The 24,432-nt window shown below is 50.2% G+C and overlaps 1 protein-coding gene across 1 annotated transcript in view; it reads right to left on the bottom strand.

Moving 5' to 3' along the window:
* Positions 1-24,432, bottom strand: part of EGFR (epidermal growth factor receptor) — a gene marked incomplete at its 5' end in the record, with an annotated part of 172,523 nt that overhangs the window by 28,767 nt on the left and 119,324 nt on the right. Inside the window, 12 exon segments of the mRNA NM_214007.1 lie at positions 3,352-3,509; positions 4,876-4,966; positions 7,555-7,687; positions 8,445-8,644; positions 10,657-10,747; positions 11,534-11,607; positions 11,700-11,826; positions 14,899-15,015; positions 16,476-16,617; positions 17,686-17,804; positions 18,596-18,664; positions 23,633-23,767. Coding sequence (NP_999172.1) covers positions 3,352-3,509; positions 4,876-4,966; positions 7,555-7,687; positions 8,445-8,644; positions 10,657-10,747; positions 11,534-11,607; positions 11,700-11,826; positions 14,899-15,015; positions 16,476-16,617; positions 17,686-17,804; positions 18,596-18,664; positions 23,633-23,767 — 1,456 coding nt within the window.

Below are 24,432 nucleotides of genomic sequence, written 5' to 3'. Positions count from 1 at the left end.
TCATTCAAAGGGCTCCGATCTCTACTCCACGCCTCTTGGTTTTGCGGGTCTGAGACCTCTTCTCTGTGGAGTCAGGCAACACAGTCTCTGCCCTGCAAGCCTTGAGGGCTTCCTCCCTGCACCAGGGGCTTCTTCAGGCCCTGGAACACACAGGAGTTCTCCTTTTTCACAACTCGTAGATAACAGAAAAACCCCAAACCTAGGAAAACCATAATTGTCAAAGATGAAAAGCATTTGCAAATGGATGACCCCTGATAAAACCAAACCCTATTCAAGATATCCCCCTCACTAGTGCTCTCCCCCAGAACGCCTGTCAGGCTCGGGCTGCAATGGCACAGGGAGCTCTGCAAAGGAGTTCACACTGGAGCTCGGGGGCAAGGAGCCTCTGAAAGCACTGCTGGGGCACCTGCGGGCTTCCAGCAAGAAGCTACCAAAAGTAAGGAGGTCACAGAGAATGAGGCCAGTTTACCTCTGAATAGACAACGGACAGTTAGAGTGACAGGCTAGGGGCTGGGAGACAGGAGCCCCGGGAAAGCTGACGCTGCCCTGCGCAGCTCTGCAAAAATGACGCCGAGTGTCCAGCAAAAGAGGCCGTGTCCTGCTGCCATTTAGTTTTGTCAGAAAAATTATTCCTTCCCTTCTACTTCTTTCTTTTCTGTTACATACATCAAAACAGGCAAAACTGCATATTTTTTAGTTGAATTTATTGTCACAGAAATCTTCTCATTCCTGACTATGAAAATGTGGTCTCACTGAGAAACGCATTTGCTTCTGGAAGCAGCGTGCTCGTGCGTCCTGGTCGGGGCACTGTCACTCCTGGCTGCTGAGTTGTGGTGGCGCCTGGCCTTTCTCAGTGTCCCGCTTTTCCACATGGGGAAAGCGGTGGGCTCGCTCTGAGGCAGCCCGTTTACTGAGGCTGCGCGTATCACACACATGCAAAGAACTGTTTTCGAACTTTCCCTCACCTTCATGCATGTTTCTCTGTACTTCAAAAATTAAATCCATTCTATTATTTAATTCCTTTGGGAGAAGACACAGATAACAAGGCTGCAGAAAGCTCTATGCCCTTCTATCAATGACATGTGCTCACAGACACACACATATACAAACACATTTATTTCCAAAAGACAGAAAAAGGTGGAAAAACATTTATTTTATATGGGTACTATCATTCTGTTTTAGAGAATCTGCTCTGAAATTGCTTATTTGGGGGGAATACACAAAAATACTTTAAGTGAAAAATAGCCAAGTATAAGTTATATTATGCTTTGTAGAGTTTGCAAACAGGTCAATATAACCAGCATGCTGATACACACAAAGGGAAAAATATGAAAAATCTTAAAACTGCTACCAAGCAGGTATTCAGTAAAATTCAAAATCCATTCTAAATTTTAAAAAACAGTTTAATAGTAGGAACAGATGATTATTTCTTCAATGAGATATTAAGGATCTCACACTAATAGCAAATACTGTTTTTTGTGTTTTTTTTAAGCCACACCCACGGCATGCAGAAGGTTCCCAGGCCAGGGATGGAACCCAAGCCACAGCAGTGACAACGCTGGATCCTTAACACGCTGCAACACCAGGGAGCTCCTGCAAACGTTGCTCTTAATGGTGATTCATGACAGCCATTCCCCTACCCTCTGATATAAAATTCTAACCCTAACCCTACTACTACTAGATGTCCACTACTATTGTAGCTGATATCATTCTAGAAATTCTAGCCCTTGTAATATGATCTGAAACATTTGGAAAAGAGATGAAGATACTATTATTGGAGATGATATGACTATTTTCCTGGTAAATTGAAGATCATGAACTCACACACTGATTTCAGAGGAAGTCAGTGAATATATTCCTCCAGCGAAAAATCAGAGCTATCTTGTATTTTAGAGAAAATAAATTAGAAGGTGTACTAGAAAACAAGATCCACCTCACAATCGCGAAAATAATTACAAAATGTTTAGGTAGAACATGAAAGAACAAAACTGTAAAACTTTACTGAGCTAGGAAAGAGGGTATCTGAATCTGTGAAGCAATTGTCCACTCCTGACTTGGAATACAAGCTACTTACTGTAAAAGTGTTAACCCTGCTCAAATTCACGTATTACCGGCTTTCGTTTTTTGTTGTGTGTGCGTGTGTGTCAGACTCGTAAACGATTCCGGGTCCCTGGAATCGGCTGCTGGAGCAGATGAGAGGAAGGCAGAGAGGGGCACCGGCAGGCTCGTGGGAACACCCGGCTCCCGACGTGCTGCCGGGGAGTCTCCCTTCAGTCACCACAGACCAGAACGCCTGGGCAAGGTCACGGAATGTGAGTCCTTCCATCCACCCTCGGGACGCCGGAGACTCGAGGAGGTGACACGATGGAAGGAGCCCAGAGTAGAGTCGTTCCCGAATCACGGGTCTCTAGGCCCAGGCTCTGCCATCTAAATGCAATTAAAATATTGTGGGGAAAATGCTTCAAGACTCCTGATTTTTGGAAGTCTAATTGGAAGGCCCTGCATCCCTACGAACACCAATCAGATGATCACCAGCACTGCACCTCCTTCACCAGCATCACTGCAGCCTCCACCATGCCGGCAGCGGCTCAGCACCTCAGTGCAATCATGATTGAGGACGCTTGTGTTCCAGGCACTGTCTTAAGGACATTACACACACTAACTCAACATCAAAAAAATCCTGTGAGCTATGCAGTATTATTACCTTAATTTATGGATGAGGAAGGTGAGGCACAGAGAGGTTATAACACTCGCCTGAGGCCACACAGCTAGTAAGATGTGGCTCCAGAGAAGAGTAACAGGTCCAAATGAGGTTGAGGATTATGAGAAATACAAGGAAATACGAAATACATATGACAACTCGATTTCTCTTTCTGATTTCTAGCCCAGTTTGATTCTCAAATTTATCATCTTGGTAAATAAGATGCAAACACTCAGAGTGCCTCTGCTAACTGCAGTCAAAATAGTTTTAATTTACCTAGTAACAGCCTAGCTAAAAGAAGGAGCATCTTTAAGCAATATTCCAGGCAACGTTATCTCCTAATAATTATAAATTAATAAAAGAGTCCCACAGGAACCCAGTCACCTGGAAAGAGTTGCTAAAACTGCATATGCTGGCACTTCGCAACGAGCCAAGCACACGACACACAGCACCAGGATCTGCCCACAATCACGTCACTGCTGCTGCCTTGGCTGTGGGGCCGGAACACCTGGAGCAACTGACTCAAACACAAGCCTCTGTACTTTACTGCCTGGAAATTCTGGAGACATCTGCCGTCTATGAATTTGGAAAATGGGAACTATTCTGTCGGGGTGATTTTCCTTCCCAGACCCAGCGCTTCCTCCACTCACCCGTAGGTGCAGTTGGGGTGGCACAGGTGACACACGTGGTTGGCATCCGCAAACTTCCAGATGAGGGTGCTGTTTTCTCCTGCGATTCCCGCGGGGCAGGTCTTGACACAGTGAGGGCCGTCGATGTAGTGAGCACACCGGACACAGCTGTCCGGTCCCTGCACCGAGGTGGGGAAACATTTCATAAATCAGTTATTGATGTCTCTTCCAGGATGGAAGTCACGTCTCACTTAAAATACTTATCCTGAAAAAAGACAGAGTTGAAGTTCTTAAAGTGGGTGAGTTCTGTGATTGTGCTTGTCTCACAGGCCAGTGTTAACAGCTCAGATCAAAGTCCTCCTGACTCCGAATGTGGTCAGTGTACAAAAGCGTAAAAGGAACTCTACTGTGGGCACTGCTGCATTTTCCTGGGGGCATCTTTCCTCGTCAGAATATTCCTGATTGGCCTACAATCAAGATAAGATATTTTTATATCCCTTATCAGACAGATGGACTTCCTTGAAAATCACCTTTGAAGTTGCAGGGGACCCTGTGGGAGCCACTCCTGCCGAGGCGAAGTCAAGAGGCCCCGCATCTCCCTTTCTCCAGTGAGGGGAGGGTGGCAGGTGTGAGTGTGTCGGTGACTCTGCACCCTTAACTGTGTAACAGCCCGAACTGGGTTCTGTCTGTCAAGCACGCGGATGCCTCTGCAAACCCCCAAGAGCAAATGCACTGGGGGTGCGTGGGCTGTGTCCACACACCTCACAAAGCGCCGAGACAAGGCTGGTAGGAAGGGTCTGCCTGCTGCCAAAGTGCCCTGATGTCCCCAAGACTGAGTGTTCCCAGAGCCAGAATAGCCAGACGACAAAGTCAACCAATACCACCAATTATTTTCTCTCAGTGATGAAAAGGTTACTCTCACCAACCGAACACCAGTGGTTTACTTTGTAATCAGCCCTTGTGGCAGCCAGTAGCTCAAAATCAAATCCTGTCATCTTCTCCCCAGTTTAGAGAGAACTTCTGAAAAACACTCGGGTGGTTGATTTAGCTCAAATCAACCTGAGCCCCTCATGTACGTACTACTGAGAATTAACAGCCTGAGCACTTGGTGTAGAGGGACCTGCATTCTCACTCATACTCTTAAAAGATTATCACTGAGCATGTAGCTAAGGAACTGGATTTTGACAATCTTTTCTATGCATTAAAAATAATTATAAATTTTTGTTAAATGAGAATTTGGTGAGGTCTGATTAAGGTGATTAAGCACTGTCGTCAGGAACAAAGACTTGGGCTGTCAGGGCATCGGCTGTCAGGGCCCTGATCTGTGGGGTGAGAACAGGTGTCACCACCAGGATCTGGGGGGTGGACAGAGATGGTGACTGTCCGTGCCAGACAGAGTGCGGGCCGATGTCCACTCTGTCACGGCCCCTGACCGCTGGCCTGGGGGCTGGGCTGGTTGGCGGTCCTGGCAGCCCAAGGCGACATGGGGTCATTCTCGAGGGGGTACAGCTGACAGGTGGGGATCACATCAAGCGCGCTCCTTACGCGTCCCATGCAGGTCACGTTCTTGGCCTGGGGCAGGCACTCCGGGTGGCACTGCACACACTCGGCATTCTCCACGAACTCTCTCGGCTCCCTGGCAGGGGGGAAGATGGACACTGGTCAGTGTCATCCCCTGACACCCTCTGCGGAATGCTGCTGCATCTGTCTGAGCACAAACCACCTCTCTCAGACAGCCAGAACAATTTTAGGAAACGTCACGCAGTCGGGGATCCAGGACTACACTGTAATGTCACACACTGATTCTCTCACCTGCATCATTGGTCAGTTTCTCCTGGAATAAACAGAGAAGCTTCATTTGCCATCAAAACACCTTCCCTACACTTTTTTCCTTGACAGGCACACAGTTTCTAAACATGAGGTAAGCAAGCCAACCCGGGGAGGTGGTGAGGAAAAAAGAAAAATAGTCCTTAAGAAGCAGCCCCTCCAATATCAGCTTCATGGATATTTAAATTAAGCTGCAAAGAAATGGTAACTGTAGATGAATAGAAGTGGAGAGCTATTAGAACTTCCTCAATGGTTATTACAAAACAGTCAGCATGGCACATAGGTGGGGAAATTTTTTTTTTTTTTTTTTTTTGCCTTTTAGGGCCACACTTGCGGGATATGGAGGTTCCCAGGCAAAGGGTCAAATCGGAGCTGCAGCTGCCGGCCTGCACCACAGCCACAGCATCTGAGCTGCATCTGCAACCTATGCCACAGCTCATGGCAACAGCAGATCCTTAACCCACTGAGTGAGGCCAGGGATTGAACCCGCAACCTCATGGATGCTAGTTGGGTTCGTTAACTGCTGAGCCATGACGGGAACTCCCAGGCGAGAAAAATTTTGCTTGTAATATCTGAATCATTCCTCAAAAATAGATCAGTGTTAAACATGAAACTGATGTTTAACTGAAAAAAACACCATCATTGTGACAGCTGTTGGGATGGCTGGGAATTCAGTGCAGGTCTGCCCTCCAGGCAGCGAGCAAGGCGTGTTCACACCCAAGGACAGGTCCCAAGAGTCCCTCCAGGCAGATGGCACCAACTAAACCAAATCTGCTGCCAAGAGTTTTCCCTGTGCTGCTCCTGCAAAGGGTGCTGCTGGCCGCCAGGTTCTCTGGTGCAGAGATGTATGCGCCACCGCCCCGCCCACTCTAATGACCTTGTCTCCTTAAAGAGACGCAAGCCGAAGCACAGGAAGTTAATGTGTTTGCAGCAGTAATGACTGCATTTCTTACTTGCTGAAGTAACACGATCAGGTATGTCAAGTACTCTGTGGGGTTGGTTAATGAGCCTACCAGCTGAAGGGCTCCTGGAGAACAGAGCTTGGTCTCATCCTGCTTCTGAGTATTTCTTTTCTTTTTTTTTTCTTTTTTTGTTCTTTTTAGGGCCACTCCAGTGGCATATGGAGGTTCCCAGGCTAGGGGTCGAATCAGAGCTTTAGTTGCTGGCCTACACCACAGCCACAGCAATGCCAGATCCTTAACCCACTGAGCAAGGCCAGGGATCGAACCCACATCCTCACGGATACTAGTCAGATTCGTTAACCACTGAGCCATGACGGGAACTCCCTTCTGAGTATTTCTGATCTGAGCAGTGGCCCAGATAGTGAAAGGGAAAGGAAAATCTCCCTTTTTCTTTGAATTTTTTTGAAAAATTGCCTCTGCCAGTCTCTATCCTTCCATTTTACTTTCTTACTAATTGACTTTTAGTAATTATTTGTGGATATTCACAGCCTTATTCAATATCAAGATTCCTACAGAATCAACAGACTGTATGTATTGTACACTTTATTTTCATTGACTGCAATAAATTCAACAAATGTTTTATAATTGTTTATCTGTGTCCATGGTTATACTTAAAGTTATTTGCACTGTTCAGTGTGTCTTGAACATAACAAAAATTAACCAGGAACTGTGTTTTGACATAGCAGGAAAGGTATGCTGCAAAGACAAGACTAAATGGCCATGGCCTTGGCCATCCAGACAGTGAAAGACTGTTCTGTTTGTCTTAGGGGCTCTGTGCAGCTTAGGAAAAATGTAAGATGTTTCTAGATGAAGAGATTCTAGAAAGTGCATTGGATTAATTACTTAATAGGGTTAATTAATGAAAAAGGTTTGTTCATTTCCTTTTGTGATTAACAACTGTCCACAAACAAAAACAAATGAAAATAGGAAAGATAATCAGACCGATCAACTATAAACCAAAAAAAAACCCCACGAAACAATCTTAAGTCTATGGAGTTCCCATCGTGGCAGCACAGTGGTTAACGAATCTGACTAGGAACCATGAGGTACCGGGTTTGATCCCTGGCCTTGCTCAGTGGGTTAAGGATCCGGCGTTGCAGTGAACTGTGGTGTAGGTCACAAACGCGGCTCGGATCCTACGTGGCTGTGGCTGTGGCGTAGACGGGCAGCTACAGCTCTGATTAGACCCCTAGCCTGGGAACCTCCATATGCCCCAGGAACGGCACTAGAAAAAGGCAAAAAGACCAAAAAAAAAAAAAAAAAAATCTTGTCTTTTTTTTTTTTCTTTGGCCGTGCCCTCAGCATGTGGAAAGTCCCAGGCCAGTGATTCAACCAGCACCAGAGCAACAACACTGGATCCTTAACCCACTGTGCACAGGAGAAATCCTTATACTCATTTTTCATCAAAACAAAGGGATCAGACGAAGCCTCTTACCCCTCCAGAACGTTGCACTTCTCCACACATTCCTTGCCGCGGCTAAAGTTTCGACAGGACATGCAGTCTCTGGGTTCAGGGCCCCAGCAGCCCTCTGATGAGCACAGCGGGTTACAGATGTGGCCCATGGCTTCTGCAAAGACAGGGGCAGCCCCACAAGTCAGCCAGGAGCATCGGCCACAGGGGCCTGTGGGTGCGGGGCACACACACTGCTGGGCCCCCAAAGCAGCAGTGACCTAATAGGGCTTCGGGGTGGGGTGGGGGGCTCTGCCAGGGGCTGAAGGTTCCCAGAGGCTCATCAGAGCTGACGAGCCCCGGGAGGGTGCACAGGGGCGCAGAGCCAGAGCACTGGGGGTGGGAGTCACTGTTCTCTCCATTGCACGGGGAGGAAGCCAAGGCCCCGAGACCTCAGTACACTGGCGAGGAAGGGCTGGAGCAGGACATAAGCAAGGGGCCGCTTTCGCCAATGGCCAAGGTCTCGTGCAGAGGGCAATGGTGCAGGCCCAGCCTCAGGAGCCAACTCCACCTGTGAGTGCGTGTGTGTGTGTGTGTGTGTGTGTGTGTGTGTGTGTGGCTAGCTACAGTCACCATGGACAAAATGAGCAGAGGGAACGCACAGCTAAAATACAACACGACCAACACTAAATTTAGTTCTGCGCATTACCAATAACACTAGCCCGGACTTTGAGGCAGGTTCATCCTATGGAATGAGAAGGATCTGGAAAGAATTCTGATGAACTTCACAATTAAGAATGTCCAGATTTCTTTTCACTTGCTTCTCTGGGGATGTAAAAGTCATTTAAATGTTTGAGAATGGCCCCTCGATATTCTAAATCAAGACGAATGACCCACTGGAACCCTGTCCACAGTCAACCAGAGTGGTTACTCACTGCACTCTTTTTCGCTCCTGTTGTTTATAATTTTGGTTTTCTGACTTGCGGTCCCAAATAGTTTTTTCCAGCTGATTGTATTTGCATAGCACAGGTTTCGGTTTCCTGAGACGATCACGTCTCCGTCGCTGATCTCCTTGAGGGAGCGCAGCCCCAAGGACGCTATGTCCAGGCCAACAACCGCGAGGGAAAACTGACCACTGAGGTGGAGAGAGGAGAGCAAACACGGAGGACAATTAGCACAACAGAGCGTCACCAAGGCGCCGTTCTCTGCACCACTGCGGGTTTACTACAGACGCCCTCCAGGAAGCACGTCATGCCGCAGGCGGGTACAAGGCAACTTCGGAGAATTCCGAGTGTTTTTTAAGCTCCTCCGGGGAAAAGCTAGTTCCTAGTTCATTTCGTGTCTCTAATCCCAGTGGTAGTCTGAGGGCTGAAGAAGTGTCTTAATGTCATTATTTTATTTACTGCTTTTTGATTTTGCCTGTGAATTGAGAATGTGTTCTAATTGCTAAAACATCCAGGAGTTCCCGACATGGCGCAGTGGAAGCGAATCCTACTGGTATCCATGAGGATGTGAGTTCGATCCTTGGCCTTACTCAGTGGGTTAAGGATCTGGAGTTGCCGTGAGCTGTGGTGTAGGTCACAGATGTGGGTCAGATCCTATGTTGCTGTGGCTGTGGTGTAGGCCGATGGCTACAGCTCCAAGACCCCTAGCCCAGGAACCTCCATAAGCCGCGGGTACGGCCCTAAAAAGCAAAAAAAAAAAAAAAAAAAATCCAAATACACTTCAAATGATGATAGATTCATCCGCTCACACATCCACCCATCCATTTATAAGGCAAAGATACTGAGGCAACATGTGGCCCATCCTGTCTGCCTCTGGGTTAAGTGCACGTCTGCTCCTCTCAAAACCCCTCTGTCTAGTGATGGCGCATTCACCTGGGCAAATACCTGCAACCCAGCACCAGGGGTGGTGACGAGGGCTCCACAGAGGCGGGGCAGGTCTGATGAGGGAGCCCGGGAGAGGGGCCCAGGACCAGGAGCTGGCAGGTTCTCCTCATCCCCAGCCCCGTGCCAGGGTCCTGACAGTGATCAGCACGGGCCCCTGAGTTCCCGGACACGTCACTCAGACTAAAGGGAGGGAAGCCCCTGGACGCAGGAGGCAGGAAGGCACACGAGAGCCAAGAGCTCCCGCTGGGGCGGGAACGCGGAGGCGGGAGCCCCAGGAACAGGGCCTGTGAGGGGCAGGGACGCCGCGTGGAGGAGCCTGGGGTCTGCAGGGAGCAACCACAGGAAGGGGTTGCATTTTTAGGAAGCCCGCCAGCCACCAAGAGCTGCACACCAGTCACCCAAGAAAGTCGACCAAAGCGCTCGTCTCTGCATGAACTTTGGCCAGTGAAGTATTTCTGAGAACTCGGAGCAAAGGCGCCTCTCTGGGAAACGCCATGAGCTGCTTGTTTAGCATCAGAGACGCAAAGCTGAGACAGTTTTTGGAAAGCAGTGCTTATTTTACGTGTATCATCTTCCAATTTTCTGAGTGTTGCATAATGTTCTGCTGTCCAGTTAGGAGTCAATGATGGAAAGCTGTTCTCGGAACCAGGCTATTTCCAAGGCAAATTTGAACAAGAGTGCAAACTTCTCCTCACCACAAACCCATCACTACCTTTATTACGTTAAAGATGCATGTGCGCGCGCACGTGTGTGTGCGCGCACGCGCACGTGTGTGTGCGCGCACGCGCACGTATTTCACAGGTGGAGCTAGAAAAGTGGAAATCCTGAAAGAAACTCTCAGTTGCTAAAAAGCTTCTCAGTTCCACCTAAAATGACGCGCTGATAAGGAAGGACATGTCACCCCAGGCTGTTCTTGGCAAAAGTGTGAAACCTCAACTGAATCAGAAGAAAACATCGGCCATTCCAGAAACGCCTCACCAGTACTTGAGGGACAAGGCCGACAGCGGACCTGTCACTGACTGCAGAGGACCTGTCACTGACTGCATGACAGCCCCATGCAGTGGGGGACACGGGCTGACACAGAACACACAGGCACTCATGGAAAAACTGGTGAGATGCTAGAAAGTCTGCATTTGGGTTACTGCTGATTTGTGCCAAGGGGACGCAGGGTGTCACCCTCCAGGGAGCTGGGGAAACTCGCTGTGAGCTTTATTTCAAAATAAAGTAAGAAAGAACCTACCAGCTGAGATCTACTTACTGTTGCTTCGTCCTGCCACGTATGATTTCCAGGTTCTCAAAAGCATGGAGGCCAGTCCTGTTTTCAGGCCAGGCCTGAATCAGTAAAAACCCTGTAAGGCAGGAGAAAGATGCAGGCCATTTAGCAATTCCCTTTTCCTAAGAAACACTGTCACAGGATTCTCGGGAGGCTGTCCAGGAGCAGACGGCGAATGTTTTGTTCTCCTCATCCTCCTCACTAAGCACTTGCAGAGACACACACACACACACACACACACACACACACACACACACACACAGAGCCACACGCACCAGGCACCCTTTACAACAAGCCCCCTGCTGCCCTGGGCTAGAGCCCGACTCGCCCCGCAGGCTGTACCCACGGTGGGAGCTCCCCTCTTGAGACCCCAAACAGGCCGCTGCTCTCTAAGGCAGGGGCCAGTTCTGAGCTTTAGCGCCACAAGGAGACTGACGTGAAATCTCTATCTGGTTCCAATTCTCAAGCCAATCCTGTTATAAAGTCCAGTTACACCTTTTTTAGGGATGAAGAAAGTGGAGCTGCCGGGCCCCGGGCCCAAGGCCGGTGTTGGGGCAGGACAGGACACGTGTCTCTGGGCTGGGAGCCCGCAGCAGCTCAGTGCCTGGCCCTCCGCCCTCCATCCCGGGCTGTTGACCGGCCACCTGGGCTGGGCGCTGAGACCTCGCACGTCACACCGAGTCCCAGGTGACTCGACTCTGCTTAGAGAGTTTGCCTCCTGAGAGCACGGGGAGCCGCGGTTTTGAAAAATATCAAAGAATGAATTACTCGCTAATGGCAAGGGAAGAGAAAATCGCCTAAAAGTTCTCCCTGTAAAACACCTGCCTCCCACGTGTGCTAAGACGGCAGGTTAGCGGCACACCTGTTATTTCCTTCACGGTTTTCAGGATGTCCAGTTCCTTGGGGTCCAGAGGCGGCGTGCGTGTGAAGGAGTCACTGAAACAGGCCACAGAGGATCCATAAGGGCCTGCAGGGAGCCAAGCGGATCCCGCTTTTCTCCAGAAGGTCCTGACGTCAGCTGTACTCACCCCCTAAATGCTACCGGCAGGATATGAAGATCTCCGCTGATCGAGGTGCAGTTCCTGAAGTGCTTGATATTCGTAGCATTTATGGAAAGTGTGTCTTTAAACTCGCCAATCCCTATCCCGTTACAAACTGTAAAGACAAGGGAGGCGATTGTTCCCTTCACATTTGTGAAATGAAGACGACCGAGGGCTCCCAAGGCAGGGAGGAGGCGGCAGGGCACAGCCGTGGGACCATGGCCGCCCCGCGGTCCCGCGTTCGCTCCACTGACACTGCTGGGCTGCTGGGTTCCAGCACTGGGACCGGGACCAGACCGGGGCTTGGGCTGCGGTCCTGACGGGAGTGCCCTCACCAGACCTGCCTTCTCCTCCTCACTTTCCCACTTGGGCCAGAGGTCAGGTGCTCCTAAGGGCCCCGCTTCCTCTCCAGACGGCGGCCCCACGGGGCGGATGCTGCACTGTGCTGGCCCTTGGCCGGCGCCCCCGCTAAAGCCGCAGCAGTGCCCTTGCCCTCACCCGGGGTGACGCCCGGCCTTCTAACGGAGACAGTATGCAGACTGGGTTTTATTAAAAGAGTAAGAAGCATTTGTTTAAGAAAATGTGAAAACACAGAATGGAGAGGAACAAAATGACCAGCAATTCTACTATGTACCTTTGACATTTTGAGAACTTTCCTTCTAGTTCTCCCCCATGGTTATGTCACACTAGATGTGGGGCTGGCTTGTCGTGTTCACTTACTGGGCTGTGAACATTTGTCCCATCATTAGAACCATTCACAACATGGATTTTCATGGCTGTGTGATGTCACGTCATGAGGAATAATACTGTGGTAACGCTCATCAGAAACACAGCTTTTATTCCACAGTGTTTACTGGCGCCACAGAAACTGTGTGCTCTGGTCTGTGTCCCGCTGCGGCACCATTCCCGACGCTGTTTCCACACTCTGAGCCCATGCGCTAATTTCTATCCGCCCCTGAATTTCCATCCCAAGTGCCACTGTCATCCACAGCACGTTCATCTGCTGTGGCTTTACCTTCAGTGCAGTTGTTAGCTCTCTTTCAGATTTTATCCCCCTTTGAACGGCAATCACTGAAAATTTCTTCATTCAAGATGAGCCCCCCACCACCCAACTTCCCAGGGACGCGGTCACGTCCTGCTGCTCCATCTCCTGCCACTTGCAAGGAGACCCTGGGTTGCAACCTGGCTGTGGGCCCCATCCCATCAGCCACCCCCAGGCCCGCCCCGTGCTGCATCTAACACTTGGCGGCTTTGGAATGCAACAGATTTGGGGTTCCAAGGGTTTCCCTATCAACAGCGAGGAGGCTTCAGCAACACAAGCGCTGTTTAGCCACAGCTGTGGAAGAGAATGCCACGCATTTGGGAGAATATTCACTCTCCCTCTCTGCTCACGTCTGACGGTGACAGTGGCAGGGTTACCGTAATCCCTAAATCTGGAGATAAATCACACAGTCGCCCTGGACCTATCAGATCTGCAGAAGCTGTGGACTCTCAACACACACCCCTGTCCTGCCTGTCTTCCTGCCCCCCCCAATGCAGTGGCACTGCCCTCACTCCACGGGATCTGAGTCGGCCACTGCTCTCTCCAGGATGAGAACCAGGGAGGGTAGAAAATGGAGCATAATGACTGCAGGAGAAATGAACACGAAGTTAACAGAACAAAACCAAAACGATGTCTGATTTTACCGATCCACGTGAGGATGCTGCTAGGAACCCTCTCTCCCTGCTCAGCTCTTTTACTCCCATTCGTATTGTCCTCCTTCCACGTCCCCTCTGCCCAGAGGTCTCCGGCCACCAAAGGATGCTCCTCCCTCCAGGCACAGGCCCACCTGCCACACAGGTGTCCCTAGACCAGGAGGCCACAGCCCGGCTCATGGGTCTGGCCTGGGACTGAGGCGTCACAGCTTGACTCTGCCCGTCCTGGCTGTCGCCCCGGGCAGGTCTCGATTCTCTGTGACTCAGGGCCTCATCTGTAAGATGGGGGGTAACAGCACAGACCTAGAGGGGCTGGACGGATTCGGCGAGTGACAGGTAAGAGCATCGACTAAACCGCAGACACTTTTTAGGGAAAGTTCATCTCAAGTGGGTGTTCAAGGCAAACAGCTAGTCACAGAGGTGTTTTTACAACAGCGGAAGCGTGGACGCAGTGTAAATGACCATCCTGAGGGAGGCTGGCTAGATAAAGTATGGGCCAGCCTCGCAGGAATGCAGTTCCGGGACACACGGAGCTGAAGCAAGGAGGGAAGTCACGATCTAGACGCGGCACGTGCCCCGAGGACATGGGGCCAGCGGGGGGTGGGGCACACGGGAGACAGACCGAGCGTGATAAAGAGGGGTGACCGTAGAGTGAGTAAGAAAAGATCCGGTGACCTTACCTGGCCACTAGAAACTATTGCGAAAAAGAATATCAGCTAATAAATGCAGATATGGAAAACCATCTTTATAACCACCAAGAAATGATCCAATTTATCATCATGGAGACAGGATGAAATGGCTGGGCCACGTGGTCGACACTTCTGCCCGCAGTACGTCACCTGGGTCCCACCTGCAGGAAAAGCTCAACCAGCCTGGACGCCTCACTTCAGGTCCCGTGAGAGAAAGGGGATGGGGGCAGAGACCCTGCCCAGAAGTGAGCAAGAGCAGCGACCCCGCAGCCCTGGCTTGGATTCTGCAGCAAAAGCAGCTAAAAAGGACACACTGGGACGGCAGGCTTGGAATTAAAGTGAGAACAGAATCATACTCAGTCGATGCTAAACTCAGGATGAGGGTGAGACGGTCCAGTTTGTAGGAAAGCAGGCTGATGAGTGTGTGAGGGGCGAGGGTGACAGCGGTAATCACTACGGGGCAGAAACACGCACACCACGCAGGCACACACACACCCGGACACACACGCCCGGACAGAGCGCGAGCGACGAGGCGGCTGCCGGGCACCGCCAAGGCCACGGGGCATTCACCACGTTCCTGCAACACTCCTGGACGTTTTAACATCTTCGGGTTCCAAGACAAAAGCTCAAAGGTGAGCAGGGACGGACTGCGTCAAGGGTGCCCAAGGCCGGCGCCCAGGAAGGGTCCCCTTTCTGCGCCAGGACAACCTCTCAGCTCTCGTGGGGCAGGAGGCTGAGGCCCAGGGGCAGGAGGCCCGGCTGTGGCCGTGGCCGTGACCGTGGCCGCCTGCACAGCTTCCCACCTTTGCCGCAGGGCCCGTCACACTTTTTACACTTGCGGACGCCGTCCTCCTCCACCTCGTAGCTGTCGGAGCTGCAGGCACGGACACAGGAGCCATGGTCTGTCACCACGTAGTTACCTGGGGACAACACAAGGAAGGCGGCCAATGCGGCACCCGCATCCCTGGGCCTCTCGACCCTCCTGCCCGCCGGCTTCAATGACTTTAAGGACGCAGAACAAAAGGCTGCTCAGGGGGAGTGGGGTTCAAACGTTGGGAGGGTGGCCCAGCCTGGGTGGGGTGGCAGAGGCGGCGGGCAGGCCGCTGCTTAGGGGGCGGGGGCGCCTCTGCAGCCCTCCCTGTACCGTCAGCACTTGAACACTGACGTTGCGATGTGAACCTAAACAAAGACCCCGTCCCGCCGCCTGGGCCCGGCCCCCACCGGCCCCGCCGCCCCGCAGGGCGGCCCCCCTCAGCCTCCCTCGTGCCTGGGGCAGCTGGTCTGTGTTCACACCGACCCAGACCTTAGGATTCCCGGGAGCTCTGCATGTTCCTTCTGACCGGCCCACATGGATCCTCAAACCTAGTTACTGGTTTTGTCTTTTTCCTTCTGTAAACTGTCAGCTTTTATTCTCTGAGGCTGAGCGGTTTCGTGTGAATTTTAAAGCCTATTAAGCCTCCTCTCCAAGAGTATATCTGTGTCATAATTGTGGCAATTTTTTTTAATCTTGTCATTTGCCTTACAGTGGCTTATGATTCTATTTGTTATTTTTTCTGTTCCAAGTTTAAAATTTTTCATGTGCACACATCACCTACGGCAAACCTTCCCCTCATAATTGTTCTTAAAATTTTTTTCTCAGTTAATCCCCTCTCTCGGAAATGAGGACTGGTCTGTAAGACTCTTTAGGTGGACAATTCTACCCTCCTCTACTGTGAACTAATTCACATGCAAAGCCAAATGGGGGTTCCTGTTGTGGCTCAGTGGTAACGAAGCCAACTAGCATCCAGGAGGACGTAGGTTCGAACCCTGGCCTTACTCAGTGGGCTAAGGATTCAGCGTTGCCATGAGCTATGGGATATGTTGCAGATGTGGCTCAGATCCCATGTTGCCGTGGCTGTGGTATAGGCTGGCAGCTGAAGTTCTTATTCGACCCCTGGCCTGGGAACCTCCATATGCCATGGGAGCGTCCCTAAAAACCAAAAGGCAAAGATAAATAAATAAATACATAAATATTAACAATACCAATTACAAGCGATTAACCATCTGCAGGACTTCTTGGGGCACCAGATTTTTAACCACTGTGGAGGAAGGTCTTCTAACTACTCCCCAGATTGGGCCCCTTGAGCGCTTGCTTAGCGCAGGCGCTAAACAGAGATGGCCCAGCAGCCGTGGGTTTGTGCCAGTCAGACGACTGAATAGTCTGGACGACCACAGCTGGGGCTCAGGCCCGTCCTGGCCAGCAGGACACAGGAGCTGACGGAGGTCAGACAGCAGCCGCCACCCGCCTGATGATGGGGGGACGGATGGACGTGGGGATCCCGGCAGGAGACAGAACGTGCACAGGGCTCGGGACAGTGAAAGGGCATCGGCGCGCACTCACGAGGGCACTTCTTGACACAGGTGGCGCCAAAGCTGTACTTCCCCAGCGGGTTGACGTCCATCTGGTAGGTGGTGGGGTTGTAGAGCATGAGCGGCGGGCATGTGTCCTTGCAGGTGGCCTCGTCACGGAACCTGCGGCAAACCTGCCACGAGAGGGGTGGCGTGATGGGCCCGCTCCTCCGGGAGTGCGGGCTCGGATCTCAGGGTCCAGGTGTTTGGTCGGAACCGACAAGTCTGGCAACGCGCTTTCCGCAGAGTCAGGAGAACCTCCCCCTAAAAGCAGGGCTTCTCTCAGACACACGGCCCAACTGCAGTGGGTGAGGAATCACGAGGGAAAAGCCCATCTCGACGTTCAAAGCAAGGAAGGGGTGGACGCGCTGCAGAGCTAACTCGAGGGCGACCTTCTTCTACTTAACTCGCACTGGCTGTCCATCCTAAATGACACTGGAGGACCTGCTAGAATTTCCTGCCAAGCACAGAAGACCTTCGCTGGGGGCTGCCAGGCCACACACAGACAGGTCCTGACCAAGAGCCCCGGGCGCCTCCCTCCAGCTTTAATCAGCATCAGCCCCAACCAGCAGAGGCTCAAGCCTGGGGGAAACTTCAGGGTCCCAGTCCCTGAAAACCAGATTCCACCTGGGGTGGAGGGGTCCCTGTCTGCCCGCCCTGGGTCTCAGGACTCCCAAGGTGCTCACACAGTCCAACCCGTCTGCTCACAGCCCACCTCTGGGCTGAGCTTGGCTGAGCTTTCTGCAGGACCAGAGCCCCTCCGAGGGGGTGGGCAGGAGATCTGAGGGGACCTGCAAGGAACAGAGGACTTTGGGGCAAAAGACACAAGTGGAGACCCAGCTGTCGGGCCATTCAGGGTCTGTACAGTCACTTAACCTCACTGTGTATATTTTAGGGGCCTCAGGCCACTGATGCCCTAGGCTCGTGATGAGAATTGAATGCAACAACAAAGAGCACCGCCACCACAGACCTGGGGACAAATAGCACACTGGCACTGTGATGGCTCACACCCCGCACATGTGGTGCCATTTAGGCCACTTAACAAATTATCCATCATTGTCAGATGAGGACACCGGGGCACAGTGCTGCCACATAATTTGCCCAAGGTCATCCAGTAAGTGGCAAAGACAGGACACTAAGAGATGCTTTGTCACACACAATCACAGGAAGGCCCCCGAGTCTTGGGCTGGGGTGTGTCTTACCAGGCAGTCGCTCTCCCGCGGCCCCGTGCAGCCAGCGGCGCACTGGTTGTGGCAGCAGTCACTGGGCGACCGGCCGCGGCAGCGCCCGGAGCACTGCTGGGCACAGATGACTTTGGTCACTGAAAAGGAGCAAAGGCCACTATGAGCTGAAAGGCAGGGAGGCGAAGGGGCACTCGCCTCCTCAGTGCTGCCTTGAGAGCAGCGCGTGGCAGAGCACAAAGACGGATGCAGCGATTCTGTACTGCGGTTCCCGAACCTCACACTCTGCTACGTTCAATTCATTGACCTTTCTTATTGGCCCCCCTTTGTTTCCTACTTGTTCTTAATCTCTTAGAACTGACCCAGATCAACTCCAGACTTTCGGAACTGCTGAACTAGATACTGGTTAGAACTGCGCTTTGGGGCAGCAGAAAGCATGCACAGGTAACGTAATGCCTACCAGAGAGCAGAGTTTAAAAGGACCTAAGAGTCACATCCCAATTAGACTTGAGGACAGACGGTCAGTTTTCAAGCTGACATGTCCCCACATTCCTTGGCCATTCACACTCCTAAACTCAGAAAAACTCGTGCCTGTCAGGGGATCAGTGCCCGGGGGCGGGAGGCGGTCAGGAAGGGAGACGGTGCCAGCAGTGCCGTGGCTCAGGGAACACAGACAGGCCTCCATGCCCAGGAGAACCCGCCAAACGTCTCGTTCAGAGGGAATGGCGGGCACACGGGCCACCAGCGCTGGTTTGCAACCCAGCCCAAGTGCCGGCAAGAGCCGGAGCCGGGTTCACACGTGCAGATTTGCCAGACAGGCATTCACAAAACTGCTAACATCAGGCCTAAAATCGACAACGCTTCTGGAGTCTTCAAAGGGAAAACCGATACAATCAGCAAAGGTAAGGGGAGGCGTGGCTGCTGGACTCACATTTCTGGCAGTTCTCCTTCCCAGCACCCCAGCAGCTCCCATTGAGACAGCCTGGATCACACTTCGGGCCTAAAATGTAAAAGGAATAGTTAAATTCATCTTCAGGGAAGGGCACAAATGACAAGAAACTGATGGCACATTCCCAAGTCGCTGAGCAAAGCCATGTCTTAAAAATGAGGATTGTTAAGACGGCTGGTTTATAACAAGATTCTAAGAACCACATGCTGCTTTTATGGACATTTCTTTTGTGGGAACTGCAGCAGAGCGGGATTACTGACTGAACACAGACTATGGAAACTGCATTCAAGCAGGCTCATAGGTCCAGATCTCAAATCTGCGGAGGCTCGGAGAACCGTCGTCCAGCAGCATCTCCCCCAGTGATGTTCGAGGTGCCTCGTCTGGTGGCTGCATGCTGACCACATCGTGCCATATCCAGCCCTCAGCCATCCCAGGAGGTGGAGTCCTGACTCCAGGCCAGAGAGAAAGACCTGAATGCCACACAAAGGGTGCCTGTCACCGGCCTGATCGGCTACAGCCTCAGTTATTAACTTCGAGTTACTGTCTGTTACTGATCAATCCATTCCTGTACTTTTGGCAGTTAACTACAGATTACAGCTAGGAAGGGTTTTCATCTCATTAGTCGGGTGCCGTGTTCAGCCAGCATTGAGAAATCTGAAGACCACGTGATCTACAGCAGACAGGAGGAAGAGGCCACCCCCGGGATGTGTTAGAAAGAGACCTCTTCCACTGCAAAGACACAGTCCCCAAAGGACTCCCTGTGCCCCAAAGCTGCCCCCATTAGGAAGAATTCAGTCTCCGGGAGAATTTAGATTTCAAATGGTAGAGCTGATGACCAGCCAAGCGACAGCTGGGCCTGGGCACCCTTTCGACAGGACCCCAAGTTTTAGAATCACTCCTGCGGCGAAAGGCATTAGCACAGGGGTATGGCTCCTCGCAATCCCCAAGGACAGGAGGCTAAGCCTCCCTGGCAGGAGTGGCTGCACATTATGTAAAGGAAGCGACGGGGACAGACAGGGATAGAAACCATGAGGAGAGAGCAAAACTAACGCACAGATACGTTCAGAGAGCTTGTGTCTATGTCACGTGATCCCTCCTGGCCACCCCAGACTTCTCCATGTTTCCCAAATTTCCATTAGAAGCACTTATAATAATAAAATTGTAATAACATTATAATTAGTGTAATTATTTGCGTTATGTAATAACTGTATCTGTTATACTAATAATTACATAATTATCAGATAGTAAACAGTAAGCATAAGTTCATAAAAGAAAAATATTTAAAATAAATACATTCAATGGCATCTTTCTGCAAGAAAGAAAGTAAAATATTTGCCATCAAGGAATTCATCAAGTATAATGGAAAAAATAAAAATCATTAAAAAAAAAAAAGGAATTCACCAAGGAGCATCTGTTTATAATTCCTAACCTTCTTATAATTCTTAGCCTTCTTATAATTACAATTAAACTTCTTACGATTCTTAACATTATGTGACAAAAAAGAATTGCAGACATTATTTAAAATACAAACAACAGAAAAAAGCAAAAAGAAATGAGAATCATCCAGGGGTAATCAATATGGGCCAATAAGTATATGTACACATAAGAATTAGTATCACACTACACTGTACAATAATTTAAAAATAATTGATAAAACGTTATGACAATTTTTCCATGCTTTAAATATCTTTCTGTCTAGAATGGATTTTTAATGGCATGGCTACCACAATTTATTTAACCAATCTCTATTTTTATTATTTATTTATTTTAGTATTTTTTTATTTTTTCTTTTTTAGGGCTGCACCCACTTAACATGGAAGTTCCCAGACTAGGGGTCAAATTGGAGCTGCAGCTGCCAGCCTACACCACAGCCACACAACGCCAGATCTGAGCCGAATCTGTGACCTATGCCACAGCTCACGGCAACGCCAGTGAGCAGAGCCGGGGATTAAACCCATGTCCTCATGGATACCAGTGGGGTTCGTTACCGCTGAGCCACCAACGGGAACTCCCCCAATCTCTTATTTTTAGATACATAAGTTGCTTCTAAGAGTTACTGTAAACTAGGCTGTAGGGAATGTTCTTGAAAAAAAAATTTTTTCTACATCCTCTCAATTTTCATTCCCCTTATTATTTTTTCCTTAATATTTCTGGACATGAAATTCATGGGTCAGGGGTGTGAATATTTGAAAGCTTCAATACTTATTTAATGATTCAGGTATTGAAAAAATCAAAAGGAGCCCAAACCTTTAGCAAAGGCAAAATGACGCGTCTTTATTTTATTTTGACCTTTTTATTACAGTGACAAATAGCATTTTACTTTATTTCTAGCCATCTTGCGTGTGCGTGCATGCGTGCGTGCATGTGTGTGTTGTGGGGGCAGCTTTTGTCTCTGGCTCATTTTGGGTTTGGGGGGAGGTTTACCTTTTTGTTAGGATTTTGAAGGGTACATTGCACAGTCACTCAGCAGGAGTGTGAACCCTTTTCGAGGCAATCAGATGCTGCATGATGTTTTTTTCCTGTTTGCCATCAACACTTTCTCATACTGACGTTTTCTTTTATGGGATCTAACTTTGACTGTCCTTCAACTTGATAGTACACTTATTCATCTTCATGTTTCTTTCTATCACTTAAATATATATTCAATATTTTGATGTTTAATATGCATTGGAACTTTCACTGGTATATGAAGTGGATGATGGATTTACTTTAATTTCCTCGCAGATGAACCTGCCCATTCGATCTTCAGATTCCAAACTATGTCAACAGCAACATAACACTGGGGCACACTGGGTAAAAACCATTTGGAATCTCCAATCTGTTGTCCATAAAATACCTAAATCACCCTATGAGATTTTTGGGGGTAAATATGAAATGAGACAAGTTCTCAGAAGCTATTTGTGGCCTGAAAAGCACCAGCTGAGGGTGCGGTTTCTCCTTCCATGGGGTGGGGCGGGATTTGAACCTGTCGCAGATCAGGTCGCTCAGGAGGAAAGTACAGGTGGCAGCTGAAGGGCAGTTTTGTAATTTCCAGTGTGACTAACCTCATATCTTCAGTTCCTTTAAAAAAGTACTTGAGTTCCGTCCTTTGATATTTTTCCCTTAGTAGTTAAATCATTCCAGAGCAATTTATTGAATAATGAATTATTTTCTTATTTGTTTGAAATGTTACCTCTTTACGGACGTGTGATTGAGTTAGGCTTATTCCTACTGTCTTAAGTGTTGTGTTTTGTTTTGTTTTAATTTTGGCTGCACCTGTGGCACATGGAAGTTGCTGGGCCAGGGACTGAACCTGCACCACAGCCATAACCAGAGCCCTGACAGTGACAATGCCAGATCCTTAACCTGCTGAGCCACAAAGGAACTCTCTCTTATTGTCTCATTCTTAACTCTCTATGGCTTATTCTTACATGTCTACTCTGAAACCAAAACTATCTTGGTTTACGGCTCATAGCTGTGTAACATTTGCATACACCTGTCCACCGTTGTTCTCTCTCAGTACCTCCTTGCCAGGGCTTTCCTGCAGCACTGGGCAGGGAGGCCAGGTGTACCCCTTTGGGCTGCTTGATCTGGTCCACGGCAAACCCATATTAACTTCAAAGCCGTGCCATGTCAATTTTTTCATTATAAATCTACACAATTTAACTTCTCCATTATCCATCAGACAGCTGAGGAAAGGCTAACCTTGATTTCTGGATAACACAAAATTTTGACCTGTAAAATAAAGCTTTCAGCTCCTTGCAGACATGGTGGGTGCCACACTGGGTATCTGTTGGAAGAATATCTTCGCAAAACAAAAGGGTTCAATGCCCGTGCTCATGGCAGCATTTCATCACGACTGTTAGAAGATGGACGCAACTCAAGTGCTCCCAGCAGGTGAATGGACAAACCAGAGTGCGTGTACCAGTGTCCGTGCGGTGCAAGACTATTAGCCACGTCAAGGCGGGAAAGTCTGATACCTGCTCTCGCTTGGGCGGCTCTGGAGGACCTTGTGCTCAGTGAAAGAAGCCAGTCACAAAAGGACAAACGGTGTGCGATGCAAGCCGTCCAATTCACAGAGACAGAGAGATGGCGGATGCAGGGGCTGGGGCGTTGTTGTTTGGTGGGGACAGAGTTTCAGTTTTGCAGGATGAAAAGAGATGAATGGCGTGATGGTTGCCCAACAGTGTGAATGTACCTGATGCTGCCATACTGCATGCTTAAAAATGGTTACAATGGCAAGTTTTATTTTAAGAAATTTTATCATAGTCATCAACCAAATTTTTAAAACCCCCAAAACAGAGCAGCTCTAGTTGATTTTGAAGATCGATATCAGTTCCAAATTCTGAGACCAAAAAAAAAACAAACCAATCAAACCCATGCATCTCTTGGAATGGTCCTAGGAAGCAAAGAGGTGAGAAACAGTGATGGCTCCTGATTTTCAAGTACTGAAAGGCCAGGAAGAGCTGGAAGGGAGCAAGCTGAGGGGGGCTTGGTGTTCTCAGAGCCCCCAGCACCGCCAACAGTGCAGGCTGGGCAGCCCTGGCCTGCAGCCTGGCTCCACCAGCCTCTCCCTCGCGTGGGCTGCTTGACAGTGAACAGTGGCATGAGGCGCATGTGGACAAATTCATCCTCGTGCGCTCCCCGATTTGGCAGGGGAGCCCAGGCCCCCCAGCAGGAGGGCAGAGGTCAGCTCCACAGTTCTAGAAGGCTTGGTGCCAAGCAGAGGCTCAGAAGCAAATCAGACACACACAAGAGCCTGATCGGCCTCCTCAACAGGATGGGGGAGCCATCGAGGGCCATGACTGATTGGCAGGCTCTTCTCAATGCCACACAGCGGCTCAGCTGTCCTGGGGGTGGTCTGCCAGCAAGGGTGCTAACTGACCCTCTATCTTAAAACAGGTGCTCTTCCAGCAAGCAGACAATCTGCTGACTACTTACTTTTCAGATGAATGTAACTCAGCATTAACTCAGCCTTCTCCGACACCCACCCCAGCACTCCGCGCTCTGCCCACCTTGGCGGCTCTGGGGAACACTTACAGCTGCCCAGCTGGCTCTGAAAGTCCATGGACATGTTGCTTAGAAAGTCGCTGTTGACAATGTCCCTCCACTGGATGGACTCCGCGTGACAGAGGGCAGGGTTGTTGCTGAAGCGCACGGCGCCTTGCAGGATCTCTGTGCGAGAAAGGACCCCATGAGAAAACGTGCCCCCCTTCTAAACACTCGTGAAATATGCCTGCATTTCTCCAGTTTGCCTTCGGCTACAAGGATGGCAGCCGGCATGGAGACTCCCCATGGAACTCCCGGCGGGGGGGGTGAGAGGGAAGCTGGAGGCTCCACTCCACGGAGGGGTCACGATGGCCTTGCACCGGGTCCTTGAACGACGCACGGCCAGAATTTAGGGATGTAGGGAGGAAGGAGGCCAGTGCTTGAGCCTCTTAGCATAAGTGATGAGTGCGCAGTGAGTTGGTGGTTCTCGGGGAGGCTGGCCCGGAATGACTATGTGATGCAGATGAGAAAGGGCAAATGGGAGGGGCGGGCAGGGACAGGGAGATGCTGGCAGGTGTTCTGTGGCATCTCATTGGAGAAAGGGGTGTGAGGTGGAGGGGGCAAGAAGTATCTGTGACCAGGAATTCCCACTGTGGCTCAGTGGTTAACGAATCTAAGAACCATGAGGTTGCAGCTTCGATCCCTGGCCTTGCTCAGTGGGTTAAGGACCCGGCGTTGCCGTGAGCTGTGGTGTAGGTTGCAGATGTGGCTCGGATCCCACTTTGCTGTGGCTGTGTTGTAGGCCAGCAGCTATAGCTCCGATTTGATCCCTAGCCTGGGAACCTCCATAT

This window comes from Sus scrofa, chromosome 9, assembly GCF_054392235.1.
Source record: "Sus scrofa isolate SSC_HxYL_T2T_F1_AM1 chromosome 9, Sscrofa_HxYL_maternal_Yorkshire_Landrace_v2.0, whole genome shotgun sequence".
NCBI lineage: Eukaryota > Metazoa > Chordata > Mammalia > Artiodactyla > Suidae > Sus > Sus scrofa.
Note: the sequence above shows the minus strand (reverse complement) of the source record. Positions and strands in the feature narration are given on the sequence as shown.